Source organism: Tinamus guttatus, unplaced genomic scaffold (genome assembly GCF_059628265.1).
Source record: "Tinamus guttatus ecotype Peru unplaced genomic scaffold, ASM5962826v1 Tinamus_guttatus_pri_ptg000377l, whole genome shotgun sequence".
In the NCBI taxonomy this organism is placed as follows: Eukaryota; Metazoa; Chordata; class Aves; order Tinamiformes; family Tinamidae; genus Tinamus; species Tinamus guttatus.
This window is the reverse complement of record NW_028288911.1, coordinates 1,464,527-1,479,273: the sequence shown is the minus strand read 5'-3', so window position 1 is coordinate 1,479,273 and position 14,747 is coordinate 1,464,527. Positions and strand designations below refer to the sequence as shown.

Below are 14,747 nucleotides of genomic sequence, written 5' to 3'. Positions count from 1 at the left end.
TGTGCACCCTTCCACTAGCGCTTGTTTCAGCTCCTTCCAGGTGCGTTTGGGCTGCCTGGGCCCTTCTCTCAAGCCCCACATTTTGTCCTTACGCTCTCATAGCACAGGCATCACCCAGAGCGCAGTACTGACATTCCCAAATTGCTCACGCAGAGTAGGAAGCTGGGTGGAAACGGTCTGTTCCTCCATAACCCTCATTGCTTCCTGGCCTGGGTGGGAGAGGAAACTGGAATATGGAAATGCTGCTACAGAAACTGTTCTCACGGTATCGATGACCTGGTCAGCCACGGTAGCGCTACTTAAAACCAGAAAATAGAACTACCTACTTTTTTTTTTTCTTTAACCCATCTCATAAAGTAAACAATTGAGGAATACTGAGTGTTTCTGAAACTAATATAAAATTTTCAAGAGATGTAAACAACACTTAAGGCAATAATCTTTCTGCTAGGTGTTTGTGCAGACGCAGTGTCTTCCTCACAAACTGGGGGGGATGCGGCACAAAAGAACTTTCTATTTTTATATAATGGCAAGTTCAGTGCAGTCCTTCCTTAATCTGCTACGTGACAGCCGGGGCTTGGACTAGGTGATCTCTAGAGGTCCCTTCCAACCTCAACCATTCTGTGATTCTGACGTGCTGACAAGGGGGCTTTTGGCAGAAATGCTGAACCAGTCCTGCAGTCGAAAGGCTCGAGGTCTCTTCTGCAGCTCGCTTCTGAATTTGAAGTGTTATTCACCTTTAAACTTGCACTTAAAATCCAGCTTAAAAATTCATCTTGAGATGACCTCACAGGGGAAGCTTTCATACAGGTTTTTAAAGCAGTCAATGTCTTCTGTAACTTGCATAATAATTCTCGGGTTGCTTATTAATTATCAGGAAATAAATACTAAAATTCCCCATTTTGCTTTGAATACATTTTTAGTAATTCTGCCCCTTTTTTAATATTCAAATGTTCACCTCATATGTGTTTCTTATCTGTCTGTGTTAAAGTACAAAAGCTTGTAATGAAGTTCTACTTATTTTTGTACTGTTTTTAGGAAGTTGTGAGTGACATTTTTGTTTTGTGTGTCTGTTGCATTTGTGGGGGTTTTTTGGTGTTTTTAAATACATAACCCTGCAGTTTATTGTATTCTGCACAGGAATTGACATTATCTTCTACCTCATACCAGAAGATCACTTATTCAAAAGTAGACAGTCTCAAATGTCAGTGTAAGCGAGGTAGATCATCACTGGGTGGTTTGAGTGTTTAAAGGTATGAGATCTCTGACTACAAGACCCCGCTTCTCTTGCTTGTAAATGCCTGCAGAAGGAATCATTGCACTACCCTGAGCTTGCATAAGCCAAGACATTTATTCTAATAATCTGTCATCCTAGTTGTAGATGAAGCTTTCAATAAGAATACAGTATTTTTGTAGAAGACTCCATGCTATAGTAGGAAGTTCTGGTACCAAAGAAATTAGTGTAGAACTGCTGACATTTAAAGTCATTCTTGCCCTTGTGTTCACATTCACAGGGCAGACTTCTCAAGCCCTTAAAATGAGTAGCCCTATGGATTATGTGTGTTGAGTACCAAGCTGCTCTTAGAAGTTTTGTATAATTCGAAAAACTTAATGCACATAGACCACTATTAGATATAAAATTGTTTCTAAATTGTGCATTTCAGACATGCAAGAAAGCATTTCAGTCAGGCTGAGGGAAGCCAGCTGGATGAAGTTCGACAAGTGATGGGAATGTTGGCTTTTCCTTCGGATACTCATATCTCCCCCTATAAGGTACGTTTATGCTTAAAGCCCAGTGATACAGTAGAATACTAAAATAGGCTTTTTGCTTAGGAGAATAAAAAGAAAAGTTCTGTAGATGAAACGTTTTCCTAATTACGCTTTCTGAATTCTGTTTTTAAGTCCTCAATTTTAATAACAAATCATTTTTTGTCAGTCAATCCATGTAGTATTTGAGTGGTTATAGCAATTGGATCTTGCAGGTCATGGATGGGCTCCCCTGAGCCAGGCTTCCCACCAATACAGGAAACAGTTCTCTGGGATGGAGCCTGGAACACAGATATGCAGCACCAAGATGGGGAAGCGCAGGGAAACAGCGGGACGGTTCGGATCTCTCTGCCAGGCTGGGGTCTGACTGCACGAACAGCAATTCGTAGTTGTGTTTTTTTAAATATATGCCTTGTGATTTGGATAAAGAAACATAAGTTGTTTTTTAGCCATTTGAATGCAGTATTTTCTATGCTTAAAGGTAGGTGTTCGTGCATTAGAATTATACGGACTAATGTAGATATTGGTGGCAGTAACTTTTCCCAAATTGGATTTGAACAAAATCCCTTAGTAGCTTTTTCTGTGCTGTTTCTGCTGAGTATAGTTCAGTGCTAATTGTCTCTTCAGATTCTGTGCTGTGCGTTGGTTTACATGGCTTTGGAGGCGGAAGATAGATAGTAATTGAACTGGCAGAAAACAGGACAAGAATTTTCTAAAATGTCGAGCCAATATATGGCCATGCCAGTATAAATATGTTTTTAAATAATTAATGATGAAGCTAATAGTATTTGAGGGGGAAAAATGCAAGAAACAGAACAAATGTGAATTTCTTTGTCTCAGATGTCATGTTTGGTGTGAGGTAGGAGTCACAGATGTGTCAAAAGACGAAGGCAGAGCTCATGATGGTTTTGCTGGTTAGTGAAAGAGGAAGGAAGTAAAAATCCTGTGTTCTGCTCCAAGAGCTAGTTTGGAGAGAGAGTTTCACTGAGAGACTCCAAGGAGTGGAAAATGCTGATATTGTTTAACACACAGGCCTCCTACTGGAACAAGTTTCCTACTGCTTACTATAAATCTGGCTTTAAAAGTTTCTGGTTTTGTGTAATATTAGGAGTCCTCTAATAAACACTTACACAGAGAATTATAGAGTCCAGACTCGTTTGGAGATACCTTAACATGTTTCCCAGAAGTTGTGAACATAAGAGGCTTCTAAAACAGCTTTTAACATTTCTGAGAAATAGTTTGAACATATGAGCCCTAAAATCAATTTTTGTTAACCAGAGAGAGGAAGCATCTTCTATGACCAGTGAATTGAACTTTTGCTTGCTCATCATCCTGTCCCTCAGGACTTGGAGAAAACATCTGTAGTTAAACGTATTTAATGGTGTTGGAAAAAAAAGGGTTTTTTGACATCCTGTCAACAAACTTGTCTTGCTGCGCCTAGCATTTCTGGAACCTGGCATACAGCAAGTTGCTGCTTGTGTACCCTCTCACCAGGGCACTGGACAGTCGTAGAGCTTTTGTAATCATAAACAGCACTTACCTCTTACCATGGATCCTCTTGGCTGGCCCTTCTCCCTTGGAGTTGCCTTGAGGTCAGAAAAGCTTCATCCTGGAGGGCTGTGACGTTCCCGCCTTCTGGAGAGCCGGCGGGAACGCGGATCCGCGCGGCCGCGGGGCAGAGCCGTGCGGGGCTGGCGCGTTTGTTCTTTCTGCAGGAAACGTGTCCGCGTTTCTCTCTGCCTTCGTGTGGGGATTCTTTGCCTCACTTTTCCTCATGGGCTTTGGAGTATTTACAAGTCGGCCAAAAATTCCATGTTACATCCAGAATTCTTTTCTTTTGCCTCTGCATCTTCCCTGTGGATTTGTCCCTCTTGATGTCAACTGTTCTTTCTTCGTGCTGTTTTTCTTGCTTTACAATAGTTAATGTGTGGTTTTGTTTTGTTTTCCTTCTGGTAAAAGTTTTTTGTGTGTGTGTTTTTCCCTTCTCTGATCTGGTATTCCTGGTAGGTGAAGAGGGTTGCGTTCCCTCTTTTTTGGGGGTGTTTGGGGGTGGCTAATTGGTTGAAATCCATCATTTATATTCAGCCCCCTTTTCAGCTCTGTAATTCCACTTTCCACACACAAAAAAATATATCCAGGCTCCTTTACCTGAGGTGCAGCTGTTCCTTTCTCCTCAGATGGTCTCAACTTAATGGGAGCTGCTCCTAGTCCGGTAGTTTTATTGTCTCTGTTTGTAGAGGTTTCCACAGTTCCATAATCTCAGCTAAAAATTACAAGTTACACGTGAGCCTCTTCTCAGCACTGTTTAGCTAGCTCAGTCTGGGGTGAAAGGCAGAGAGAATGGACAAGTATTTCTCTACTTCTTCAGACAGTTGCTGTCAAAATGTAGTTTCATGATTCTTTCCATGTCAGCTCTTTCTGCTTCAGCTGGGTACTTCAAGTTTCTCTTAAATATATTTCTGCTAATGTGTAACGTTAGGATAAGGGACCTTTATAAATCAAGTACCCCCAAAATGTATCATGATCTTACAAACTTTTGGGAGACAGTTTTACAGACCTCGTGGGTGTTCCTGAAGTGGAGGAATGTCAGCGTGGAGGTTACAGTGGGAGGCAGCGCTGGAGCCCTTCCCGCTCTCATCCCTTTTTTGGTGGCGACAGAACCACAGCGAGGCAGGGTGGGCCAAGCTACCGAAAAGGGAGGCATAAAAACTAGTGCGTACCCCGGCTGTAGCAGTGCCCAAAGATCTTTGTGTTTGGAATTGAGGCTGCTATTCTGTGTGTCTGCCAATAATTCAGTCCTTCAATGACTTTTCTTGTAAAACCTGCTTAAGAAACATAATAATATATTAAAAACATGCCTCAAAGCAGGTACAGTTGATAATACTGATTTTTTTTTTTAAGGTAGCTCAACACAGTGTTTTCCCATAATGAGATGCGGGTTACGGATACAAAGCAAAAGGGATGGTAGCAGAAAAAAAAGGAATAGAGCTTTGCCTGTCACACACATCATAACCGGTGTGTTTTCAAGAGGTCTTAGTTTTTCATATGATCTTTCTCTCAGCATTTTTTTAGTGTTCAAAATAGCCTTAATTTCTGTGGGTTTAGTTCTCGTTTTCATTCAAATCAGCCACTTCAACTACTGCTGCTTGTTTTTAGGTAAGCCGCAGCATTGCAATGTATATTAAAGATTTTTTCCCTTAAACGCCTGCTGAGCTTTTCCTTTTAGCCTAGCCAACTTCTCAAACCTTCTCTCCTCCCTCCATCCCACCCCCCTCTCGCAGGGAAAACAGAACGGTGACACCTATTTGCAGTATGCACAGCTCAATAGGTATCAAGCAGAATTGGCCCAACTGGAGGCAGAAGTGCCCGTGGCTGTGTTACTGCTCTGCTGGTTTTCAAGCAAACTCTCCTCAATGCTAATTTTGCCTCGCAAGTTCTCCAGTGTTCTCAACTGAATCCAGCAATAACCTTGCCTGGGTTTACGCACCTGCTCATAAAGTATAGGACTTAGAGTATGTAAAGTATGAAACTTTATTTAGAGCATATTTCTAATAAAGTAGTATTAAATGGTACTGTCTAGGTACCTAGCACACGTGTTTTTATTTTGCAAATCGCTCCTGTGGATTGTGCTCAGTTACCGCCTCAGTCTCTCCCCCTACTCTCCCTAGACAACTCCACTGCAGACAACTTATAGCTGTGTTTTTCCTAACAGGATCTCTTGGACCCTGCTCGATGGAGAATGCTGATCCAACAGTTTAGATATGATAACTACAGACTACATCAGCTGGGAAACAATTCTGTTTTTACTATAACCCTCCAGGCAGGCCTTTCAGCTATAAAAACACCGTATCCTTTAATGCCGATTAAACTGTTGAGTGCAAAAAAGTCCCTCTCCCTCCTTGCCCCTCTCTTTGAGATGCTCCTCAGAGCTCAAAGAGGAAATCTCAAACTTGCATATTTTTGCTTACAACTTGTTTAAATGGAGTATCAATTGGCAGCTGTGTTAAATTTAGGTATTAAAGTGTGGGCTCTCTTGAAGCTTAATGAATTTACCCCACACCATGGTGTATTGAGGAAGGATTGATGCTACTGATGTGCTCCAAATCAGAAGCTTTCTATAGGTGGTACTAGACACTTGCTGCTTATTCTTGCTCCTTCTTGAAAGAGCTAAAGCACCTGATTTGTTTTTTTATAGGTGCCCATTAAACTGGAATGCAGCAGTTCTGTGAACTGTATGACTTCTTCTTTGCAGTTAACTCTTTTCCCAGTGTACAGTATTAACACACTACATCTTGCTCCATTCTGTGGTGTTGTTCTTTAACTTGCTGTTAAACAGACAGTGTTATAAAGAGGATGGGAGTTCAAAAAACCCAGACTGCCCTGTGTGTAGCAAATCCCTGAACAAGCTGGCTCAGCCTCTGCCCATGGCACATTGTGCCAACTCCCGACTAGTCTGCAAGATTTCAGGGGATGTAATGAACGAAAATAATCCTCCCATGATGCTACCAAATGGATATGTCTACGGATACAATGTAAGTGTTTAAATCAGTGACTCAAATCCAGAATAGCTGTCATAACTTTCTATATCAAAATAAGAGCTTTTTGTCAAACTTAAAAGCATCAAAAACATTTTTGTATTAACAAAGTGTCTTCTAATATTTTTCTTAATTATAAGAATTTCTTAGTTCTTATACAATTTCTTAAGAATTAACTGGGATTTTTTTGCTGTGAAATGGATCCTTAAGCCTCTGAATATCTGAATTTATAAAACAATCTCAAATGTCACTGGAAATCTTCCATTCTGGAGCATGAAAATGTAGAGTGAGAAACTTCTGCAGGAAAGGGATTCTGGCCTGAGACTACAGTGCCTGTATTAAAAACAAAAAACACACACACTCCCAAAATATTTTCCCCAAATAACAGTTAAATGATGCTTTGATTTGCATTTACCCTTGTGCATTTTATCTTTTGCCTTTGTTTCTTTTTCAGTCTCTGCTTTCTATTCGTCAAGATGACAAAGTAATTTGCCCAAGAACCAAAGAAGTCTTCAACTTCTCACAAGCTGAGAAAGTCTACATCATGTAGGTCCGTAAAACACACCCGCTCAAGTGCCGCTGGAGTTTGACACAGTCTATATTGGCATACCCTGGAAAGGGGGGGCCTTAATGTGTGGCAAAGAAGCAAAAATCTGCCGCCTTGGGCATCAGACCTGTCGGTGGCATTATTGTTTCTTGTGACCAAAGATCAATGAGCAACAATAAACACTCTTTAAGAGAGGAATTATGACTTAAGTTTGTACTTGAATAGAAACAAAAACAAATTTTGATTGTTGAGGTTTTGTAACATAAGGTCAAAAATTGGACTCTTCTCAAAAGTACCTTCATCTTCTAAAGGATAACTTTCTTTAAAGATGGACACTTGCACTGGGGGAAAAGTTACAAGTAATATGAAATCAAATCCATTTTCCTTCCCTGTTTTTCACAATTGTCCAAGACCCTTTTGTTAACAAAGATTTCAGTACAAGAATATTCTCCTTTAAGCTCCTCTTTGCCTTCTTTATGATCCTCTCGTGAAGTAATCCTGAACGTGAATCATAGAATCACAGAATGCTTAAGGTTGGAAGGGACGTCTAGAGATCATCTAGTCCAACCCCCCTGCACAGGCAGGGTCACCTAGAGCACGTGGCACAGGACTGCGTCCAAGCGGGTTTTGAAGATCTCCAGAGAAGGAGACTCCACAACCTCTCTGGGCAGCCTGTTCCAGGGCTCTGTCACTCTCACTGTTAAAAAAAAATTTCCTTAAGTTCCTGTGGAACTTTTGGTGCTTCAGTTTGTGGCCATTACCTCTAGTTCTGTTGGTGGCCACCACTGAAAAGAGACCAGCACCATCCTCCTCACTGCCTCCCTTGAGGTACTTATAGACACTGATCAGGTCCCCTCTCAGCCTTCTCTTCTCCAGGCTGAACAGGCCCAGCTCCCTCAGCCTCTCCTCATAGGGCAGATGTTCCAGGCCCCTGATCATCCTTGTAGCCCTGCGCTGGACTCTCTCCAGCAGCTCCACATCCCTCTTGTACTGTGGGGCCCAGAACTGGACACAATACTCCAGATGCGGCCTCACCAGGGCTGAGTAGAGGGGCAGGATCACCTCCCTCGACCTGCTGGAGACGCTCTTCTTAATGCAGCCCAGGATCTCATTGGCCTTCTTGGCCACGAGGGCACACTGCTGCCTCATGGTCAACTTGTCCACCATGACACCCAGGTCTTTCTCCGCAGAGCTGCTCTCCAGAAGGTCAGTCCCCAGCCTGTACTGGTGTCTGGGGTTATTCCTCCCCAGGTGCAGGACCTTGCACTTGGCCTTGTTGAATTGCATGAGGTTTTTCACCGCCCAGTTGTCCAGTCTGTCCAGGTCCCTCTGGATGGCAGCACAGCCCTCTGGGGTATCGGCTACTCCTCCCAGTTTGGTGTCATCAGCAAACTTGCTGAGGGAGCACTCTGTGCCTTCATCCAGGTCATTGATGAATAAATTGAACAGGACTGGACCAAGGACTGACCCCTGGGGGACCCCACCAGCTACAGGCCTCCAACTAGACTCTGCACCGCTGATCACCACTCTCTGGGCCCTGCCATCCAGCCAGTTCCTAATCCACCTCACTGTGCACTCATCTATCCCACACTTCTGGAGCTTGCCCAGGAGGATGTTGTGAGGGACGGTGTCAAAGGCCTTGATGAAGTTGAGATAGACGACATCCACCGCTCTCCCCTCGTCTATCCAGCCGCTCATTCCATCGTAGAAGGCTATCAGGATAGTGAAACAAGATTTCCCCTTGGTGAATCCATGCTGACTATTCCTGAGCACCTTCTTGTCCTCCATGTGCCCACAGACAACAGCCAGTATGAGCCGTTCCATCACTTTTCCGGGGATGGAGGTGAGGCTCACAGGCCTGTAGTTGCCTGGGTCCTTCTTGCCTTTTTTGAAGACTGGTGTGACATTGGCCTTCTTCCAGTCCTCCGGCACCTCCCCTGTTCTCCAGGATCTTTCAAAGATGATGGAGAGCGGCTTAGCTATGACATCCGCCAGCTCCCGCAGCACTCTGGGGTGCATCCCATCAGGGCCCATGGATTTGTGGCTATCGAGGTTCCTTAGGTGCTCTCTGACCCAATCTTCCTCTACCCAGGGCAGGTCTTCCTCTCCCCAGGCTTCTTCTCTTGTCCTTAGGGCCTGGAGCTCTAAAGGGCTGCCCTTGGTAAACACCGAAGCAAAGAAGGCATTCAGCAACTCTGCTTTTTCTGTGTTATTCGGAACCAGGGTGCCCATCCCGTTCACCAGCGAACCCACGTTTTCCCTGATCTTCCTTTTGCTGTTAATGTATTTGAAGAGTTTTTCTTGTTATTTTTAACATCCCTTGCCAGATTGCGTTCCAACCACACCTTAGCTTTCCTTGTTGCCTCTCTGCATTCCCTGACTATGTTCCTGTATTTCTCCCAGGGGGCCTGTCCTTTTTTCCACATTCTGTATACCGCTGCCTTCTGCTTGAGCATTGCCACAAGCTCCCTGCTCATCCACACAGGTCTCCTGCCCTCTCTGCCTGACTTCTTACACACAGGGATGCACTGTTGCTGGGCATGGAGGAAGTGCTGCTTGAAAACTAACCAGCTCTCTTGGGCCCCCCTGCCTTCTAGAGCTCTAGCCCATGGGATTGTTCCGAGGAGGTCTCTGAAGAGGCTAAAGTTGGCCCTCCTGAAGTCCATGGTTGCAAGGCTGCTTACAGCCCTGCCACCTCCTGATGGGATCCTGAACTCCACCAACTCATGGTCACTGCAGCCAAGGCTACCCCCCACCTTCACATCTCCTACAAGTCCCTCCCTATTTGATAGCACGAGGTCCAGTAGCCCACCTCTCCTCGTCGGCTCCTCCACAACCTGCGTCAAAAAGTTATCGTCGACGCTCTGCAGGAACCTCCAGGACTGCTTGTGCCTGGCCGTGTTGTCCTCCCAGTTGATGTTGGGGTAGTTGAAGTCCCCATGAGAACTAGGGCCTGTGACTGTGAGGCAACATCCAGCTGCCTATAGAAGGCCTCATCAACCTCCTCGTCTTGGTCAGGTGGCCTGTAGCAGACACCCACCACAGTGTCTCCCACATTAGCCTGCCCTTTAACCCTTACCCACAAGCTCTCAACTCGCTCATCCTCCACTCCCAGGTTGAGCTCCATGCATTCCAGTTGCTCTCTCACATAAAGAACAACTCCTCCACCTCGCCTTCCCAGCCTGTCCTTCCTAAAGAGCACATAGCCTTCCATGGCAGCGCTCCAGTTGTGCGAGCTATCCCACCACGTCTCTGTGATTCCAAGGAGATCATGACGTTGGGGCCGCACACAGATCTCCAGTTCATCCTGCTTATTCCCCATGCTTCGCGCATTGGTGTACAGGCATTTCAGGGAAGCAACTGAGCCCGCAGGTTTCCCAGGAGGGGTGAAAGAGGACCCTCCATGATCATTTCCTATCCTCACTTCCCCACTAGCATACTCCTGCTGGATGCCATCTGACCTAGGCTGCACAGTGCTGTTAGCCGTGTCTGTGTGACACTCCCCTTCCCCCTTCTTGTCTAGTTGTAACTGTATCATGTAACTTATTTCCATGGGAAGATGCTGAGGTCACTGACACGAGACTGGCTTCTCTGGAGGATCAACTAGGGACTGGTTTGAAGGAGCAGGAAGTCTTTCCAAACACAGATAATTTAAGGAGGTTGCATAAATATCAAGAGAAACTGAGAACATTTCAGGCAAAGTACACTGCTTGTTTAAATGTTCTTTTTCCAGTCTACCATAGTGTTAAAGTCCTTCTAAAGTTATTAGTTATGTGCATAGGGTTCAATATGAAATCATTAGTGCTACTGCCTTATTTCTTGCTTTGAGAATGTACTCACATGAAAATGAGCTGGTATTCTTAAGTGTTGGGCGAAGTTTCTGAAGATGCCTTGCAGGATGATTACATAATTTTAGGGTCTAAATAGTATTCATTACTGAAACTAATAGTTCGATTTTAATGACTACAGAACACATCCTTATGACTTTTCAAGAGAATTAAACCATTGTAGTTTAAACAAAACCATATTGTAGAGGTTTGTATTTAGCGCTTATTTTTGCATGTTGATGTTGATTAGCTAATAAAAGATTGTAAATGTAAAACATGTTAATAAAAATTGTTTTCCATTTCTTGATTATATAAAATTAGAAAGCTGCTTTGTGTTTAAATGTAAACAAACTTATTTTTTCCGTTTTTTAAGGGTCTCTCTTAAAAGGAACAACTTCCACATGTTCTCACGTGTTCTGTAAAATTAAAAAAAAAGGTTTAATCATAAATGTTGTTCTTCAGATTTATAGAGGCGAGTATTAGAGGTGTATAGAGGTATTCTGTAGAGATACAGAGGTGTTCATCTCAGGCGAATACCTGTTTTTGGTTTAAACTTTTCATTTATGAAGATGACACTGAAATCTACCTTTGATCATTTTTTTTCTTCTGTCACTTCCTAGAAGATTATCTGATGTCCTGGATCTGTTAAACTGCCTCTAGGGGAGAGGGAAGGGGTTTATGCATCCCAGAGTGCATCCAGGAAAGAACAAAGCCTATTGCAGACAGCTTCAGTTGGTGTCCAGCACTTATATACAGTCCGTTTACGTATTTGTAGTCTGTATCAGCCCCTCTGAAACTGTAAATCCAGTGAGATTTTTGAAGAGTTATGACTTAAAATGCTCCATTTTCAGTAAGTTTACCTAGTGATGCTTCTGAAAAGGTATATTTGGAAGATTGCAGAGCTGTAACTTTGGAAAAGACAAGGTCTCCTGCACTTCCTGATGGCAAAGTTTATTTCCCTCAGCATTTCTTAGGCAGAGGCTGGTTCCTGAGAGAGCAGTTTGCTGAGGGCAGGTGGAGCGTAATCTGCTCTCAGCTGAGCATTAACCATCTCCTGCCCCCTGATGTGGCAGAAGGGAGAAGTCTCCTCTGCGCCGTGGGGCGAGCACGTGGCTGGGGAGGGCGGCATCGCTGACGTCCCAGGGCACGTGTGTCTGCCTTGCTGGGGGCTGACAGCAGAGGAGCGGGGACCAAGACAGGGAAAACACGGAGGATGGAAACCTCAGAGTCTTCCCTGTTCTACAGAAATGTCTGAAAGGGATGAGGGAGAGGGAGATCACTTCCTGTCAGCCATGAAGAAATGTGGAAACCACAGAATGTGGAAATTGTTGTTTTTGCTTCATAAAGTACTGGTTAGAGTTGGGGTTTCCTGAAATTTCATCCCTTTTTGCTTTTTACGGCCTAGGCTGAACGGTGGAGGATCCTTGCTTGCCCAGAAGCAAGTCTGGGAAGGGAAGGGGGCAGTGCTTGAGCCTCTGCCTAAGGACACCCTCCTGTCAGTGGGCCTGGGGCTGAGCTGAGAGCCAAGTCCCTGTGCTGAGCTATCCCAGGGCCCGAGGGAACTGCTCCTGTCCTGGTGGTCCCGATTACCTGTTTTGGAAGCTGGTGCTTGAAGCACTTGTTTTAATTGCAGCAGGACTCGTAATGGGTTGTGGCAGCCTGCCAGCGTGTCCCTCTGGGTGGTGTTGGGAAGGGCACCTCCAAGGAGCCTCTCGTTCTCGTGCCTGCTCTGGCCTCGCTTGTGTCTCCCAGAGCAGCAGGACGTTGATTCCTGCACATGCGGGTGGGAAAACTTCCCTGTGGGAGTTGGGGTTTGTAACATTGGTGGACGTAGGGCAGCGCCACAGAGGCCTTCAGCAGGTGGAGGCTGTAGCAGGAACCTGCGTTACGGCAGGCAGGAAGGTCCCGGCGTGCAGGAGGGAGAGCCTCCTACGTGACCTTGCCCAGGCAAACGTAGACGCTGCAACCACGGGTGGCCATATGCGGCTCTGCAGAGCTGAGCTGCGCCTGCCGGCTGTAGGTACGTCTTGGGGAATTAGTGGTAATACTGCATTTGCAGCAATTGCAAAATGACTATCGACGACTACAGATGAAATTCCCTATTTTTCGTACGGATGACATGTACTGTATAGATGCCTGGCAATACCCTGAGCTTGACGCGGTGAGACCAATTCGTTTATGTATTAAGGGAGCAAGTTTTTGCCTGTAGGATGAGGGGCTTTTTGAAATAGCTGAAGACTGTCTCCTCAAAATGTGAGCTAAAAATTAGCAATGCTCCCTGTGACACTGAATTGCTGCGAGCTTTGCTCACTCTTGCCAATAATTTAGTGAAAGGGGACTTGAGGCTCTGGATTTTATCTTCGGTGTTGTCCTGGTTGAAGTCAACAGTTTGTCCCAGCTACGATCAAGGCAAGTTCCACTGAGTGTTCTCAGTTACCCCAAGCCTGAGAATTGCCTTAACCTTCCCTTCTATTTGATGTGGTCCAAAGAACTAGTCTAGAATTGAACAATTTCCCATACTGTGAAAGGGGAGAGGCTTGGGTTCTGTTCTCTCGCGTATTCCACCTTAAGGGCTGTTGCTCTTGGCTTGCCTGGCTCTGAACACTGAGGGATTTTTCTGTGGCAGGACTTCAGGCATGTGGTACAAATAATCCCCATCTTGAGAGGGAAAACACTTTGGAGTGTTTTTCTAGCAGTCTAGGTGCATACTTTTTGTGTTAGTGCACCAAGAAAAGCCCAGCACAGCGCATCAGGATAGATGAACAAATATTTGATCTTCAAATTGGTCATTAGATAGATGGCAAGTTTTCTTCTCTAGTAATGATATATGTTTTTATTTGCATCAGGTTAGTTCTGCCATGTGTATAATTCCCAGCTATGCTGAAAGGCAACTTTTTAAATTATTATTTTAGAGAATTGACCCATTAAATAACTTTTTAATTAACTGTTTTTTAACTTTTTTTTTGAGATGAGATCTCGGATGCTCGGAGAATCAGAATCTGTTCTTAACTCTTTATTAACCTATTCTCTTATAGCCGGGTGGGTTCTGTAAGTAGAATAAACCCCTCTTACACATAGCCAGGGGAAAGCAAATTGCCCTCGTGTCCAGCAGGAGGGAGTGGGAAGCTACAGAGCTAGATCCCTGCATGTGGTCGCTGAAAGGCTTCCCGCCGTGACAGCCACAGAACCAACCCAGAGCGGTTCTGCTTTACGCTTGGCTTTTGCAGAAATTAGTCATCAGTGTGAGCTAGTTATTGAAAAACCTCGACCCCAGAGACTACTGCTGACTGAGACCTACTCGTGACTCCAGTCTGGTGTCTTAAGATTGAAAAGGAAAGTTCTTAGTCTAAAAAAATGAAAGTTTTCCCCTGTCTTTGCTAGCTGTTGGCTAGTTAACTTCACTGGCTAAGTCAATTTTGAGTGCCTTGTTTCACCATAAACCTTGTTATCTGCTCATGGTAAAATTTTCGGAGATCTGTATCCTGAGTCAGAAAAAAATCAGCTGTAGGTAAATAGGCCCACAAAAAGAACAAGAAATAGTAGGGGTAACAAATTGGACAAGGCTGAACAAGGAGAGCCATTTTTGTGGTGATGACTCAAAAACAAGGTGTCAGGGTAGAGTTAAGAATTGCTAAAAACCCAGCTGAGGTTTCTTCCATAGAGACTAAAATAGCTGCAGATATTGGGTGTGCAAGTGAGAGGAAGCAAACGGGGGAACGTGTTGTGTATTGCCGGGTAGAGACCCAGACCTCGCTGCAAAACTGCCTAGTTTCTCCCTCGTATCTCAGTTTTGCTCGTACTAAAGATGGTGCTGTTAACATGGGGAAGGGAAATATGCTGAGGAAAACTAAGTAATCTAGAAAGAGAAGTGAGCAAAGCGTGTGCAAGTTAAAGAACCCAAGTAAACGGTCTCCTTGGACTCCTCCCTGGTAAGATGCACGAGGAACACGTGTTGTTCCACCCAGCCTGGCTATTCTGGCCTTGCATGAACAGGGAACAGCCACTGTAGTAACTGTTCTGGAGGATGGGAGAAAAAATGACCAGGAACTGCCTGGATAATCTCGACAGGGCCTT

At 44.6% G+C, this 14,747-nt stretch overlaps 1 protein-coding gene across 4 annotated transcripts in view; it reads left to right on the top strand.

Moving 5' to 3' along the window:
- The window catches only part of MAEA (macrophage erythroblast attacher, E3 ubiquitin ligase), a 48,197-nt gene extending 40,852 nt beyond the window's left edge, over window positions 1-7,345 (top strand). For all 4 annotated transcript variants that reach the window (XM_088530518.1, XM_088530516.1, XM_088530520.1 and 1 more), the window contains 4 exons: window positions 1,662-1,770; window positions 5,477-5,610; window positions 6,101-6,296; window positions 6,754-7,345. In XM_088530518.1, coding sequence (XP_088386644.1) covers window positions 1,662-1,770; window positions 5,477-5,610; window positions 6,101-6,296; window positions 6,754-6,849 — 535 coding nt within the window. In that variant the 3' untranslated portion in view covers window positions 6,850-7,345. The remainder of the gene's footprint in view (window positions 1-1,661; window positions 1,771-5,476; window positions 5,611-6,100; window positions 6,297-6,753) is intronic.
- The last annotated feature ends 7,402 nt before the right edge of the window (window positions 7,346-14,747 follow it).